General features: G+C 28.8%; 1 protein-coding gene across 1 annotated transcript in view; it reads left to right on the top strand.

Annotated features, from left to right (window-relative positions):
- The window catches only part of LOC107458001 (tabersonine 16-hydroxylase 2-like), a 3,414-nt gene extending 3,143 nt beyond the window's left edge, over positions 1-271 (top strand). The window contains 2 exon segments of the mRNA XM_052251517.1: positions 1-2; positions 4-271. The exon segment at positions 1-2 is cut by the window's left edge and continues 80 nt beyond it. Coding sequence (XP_052107477.1) covers positions 1-2; positions 4-271 — 270 coding nt within the window.
- Positions 272-667: the final 396 nt, after the last annotated feature.

The following is a 667-nucleotide window of genomic DNA, read 5'->3' as shown; positions in this document are numbered from 1 at the left end:
GAGTTTTCGTCCGGAAAGGTTTCTAGAATGTTCCGTTGATTACAAAGGTTCTAATTTTGAGTTCATACCTTTTGGTGCTGGGAGGAGGATATGTCCAGGCTTGTATTTTGCTGTTTCAAGTATTGAACTTTGTGTTGCGCAACTTTTGTATTATTTCGATTGGCAAGTTCCGAATAATGGAGACCTGGATATGACTGAAGATTTGGGAACCACGGCAAGAAGGAAGAATTATCTTATCTTAGTTCCAATTCCATGGAATAATAACATTTAACAATGTAATACGTGTCTGATCCCTTAATGCATGTAATTTATAACCAAGAATGTTAGAGGGTCAGCAAATCAATGTTTAAAAGTACAAATAAAGTATATTATTAGATTAATTGATTAAGAAAATTAAACTAAAAAAATTAAATTAATAAATAAATAATGATAAAAAACAATAAATTCTAATAATTTCATCCATTTTTTATTTATAATAAATACTTCATCGTCTAAATAAATAAGATGTCCTGGGAACAATTGGCTTAATTAATTTCTATACTATCAATTAATATTTTATGTTAGTAGGGTAAAGCATTCCTATATCGGTTATATATGTGAGGCATGGAATAAATAAAGATACCGTGAATGGTAATGCACTCTAAAAAATTTAAAAATTGTAATACTT

The sequence above is a fragment of the Arachis duranensis genome, chromosome 7 (genome assembly GCF_000817695.3).
Source record: "Arachis duranensis cultivar V14167 chromosome 7, aradu.V14167.gnm2.J7QH, whole genome shotgun sequence".
In the NCBI taxonomy this organism is placed as follows: Eukaryota; Viridiplantae; Streptophyta; class Magnoliopsida; order Fabales; family Fabaceae; genus Arachis; species Arachis duranensis.
This window is presented reverse-complemented; position numbering and strand designations above follow the sequence as displayed.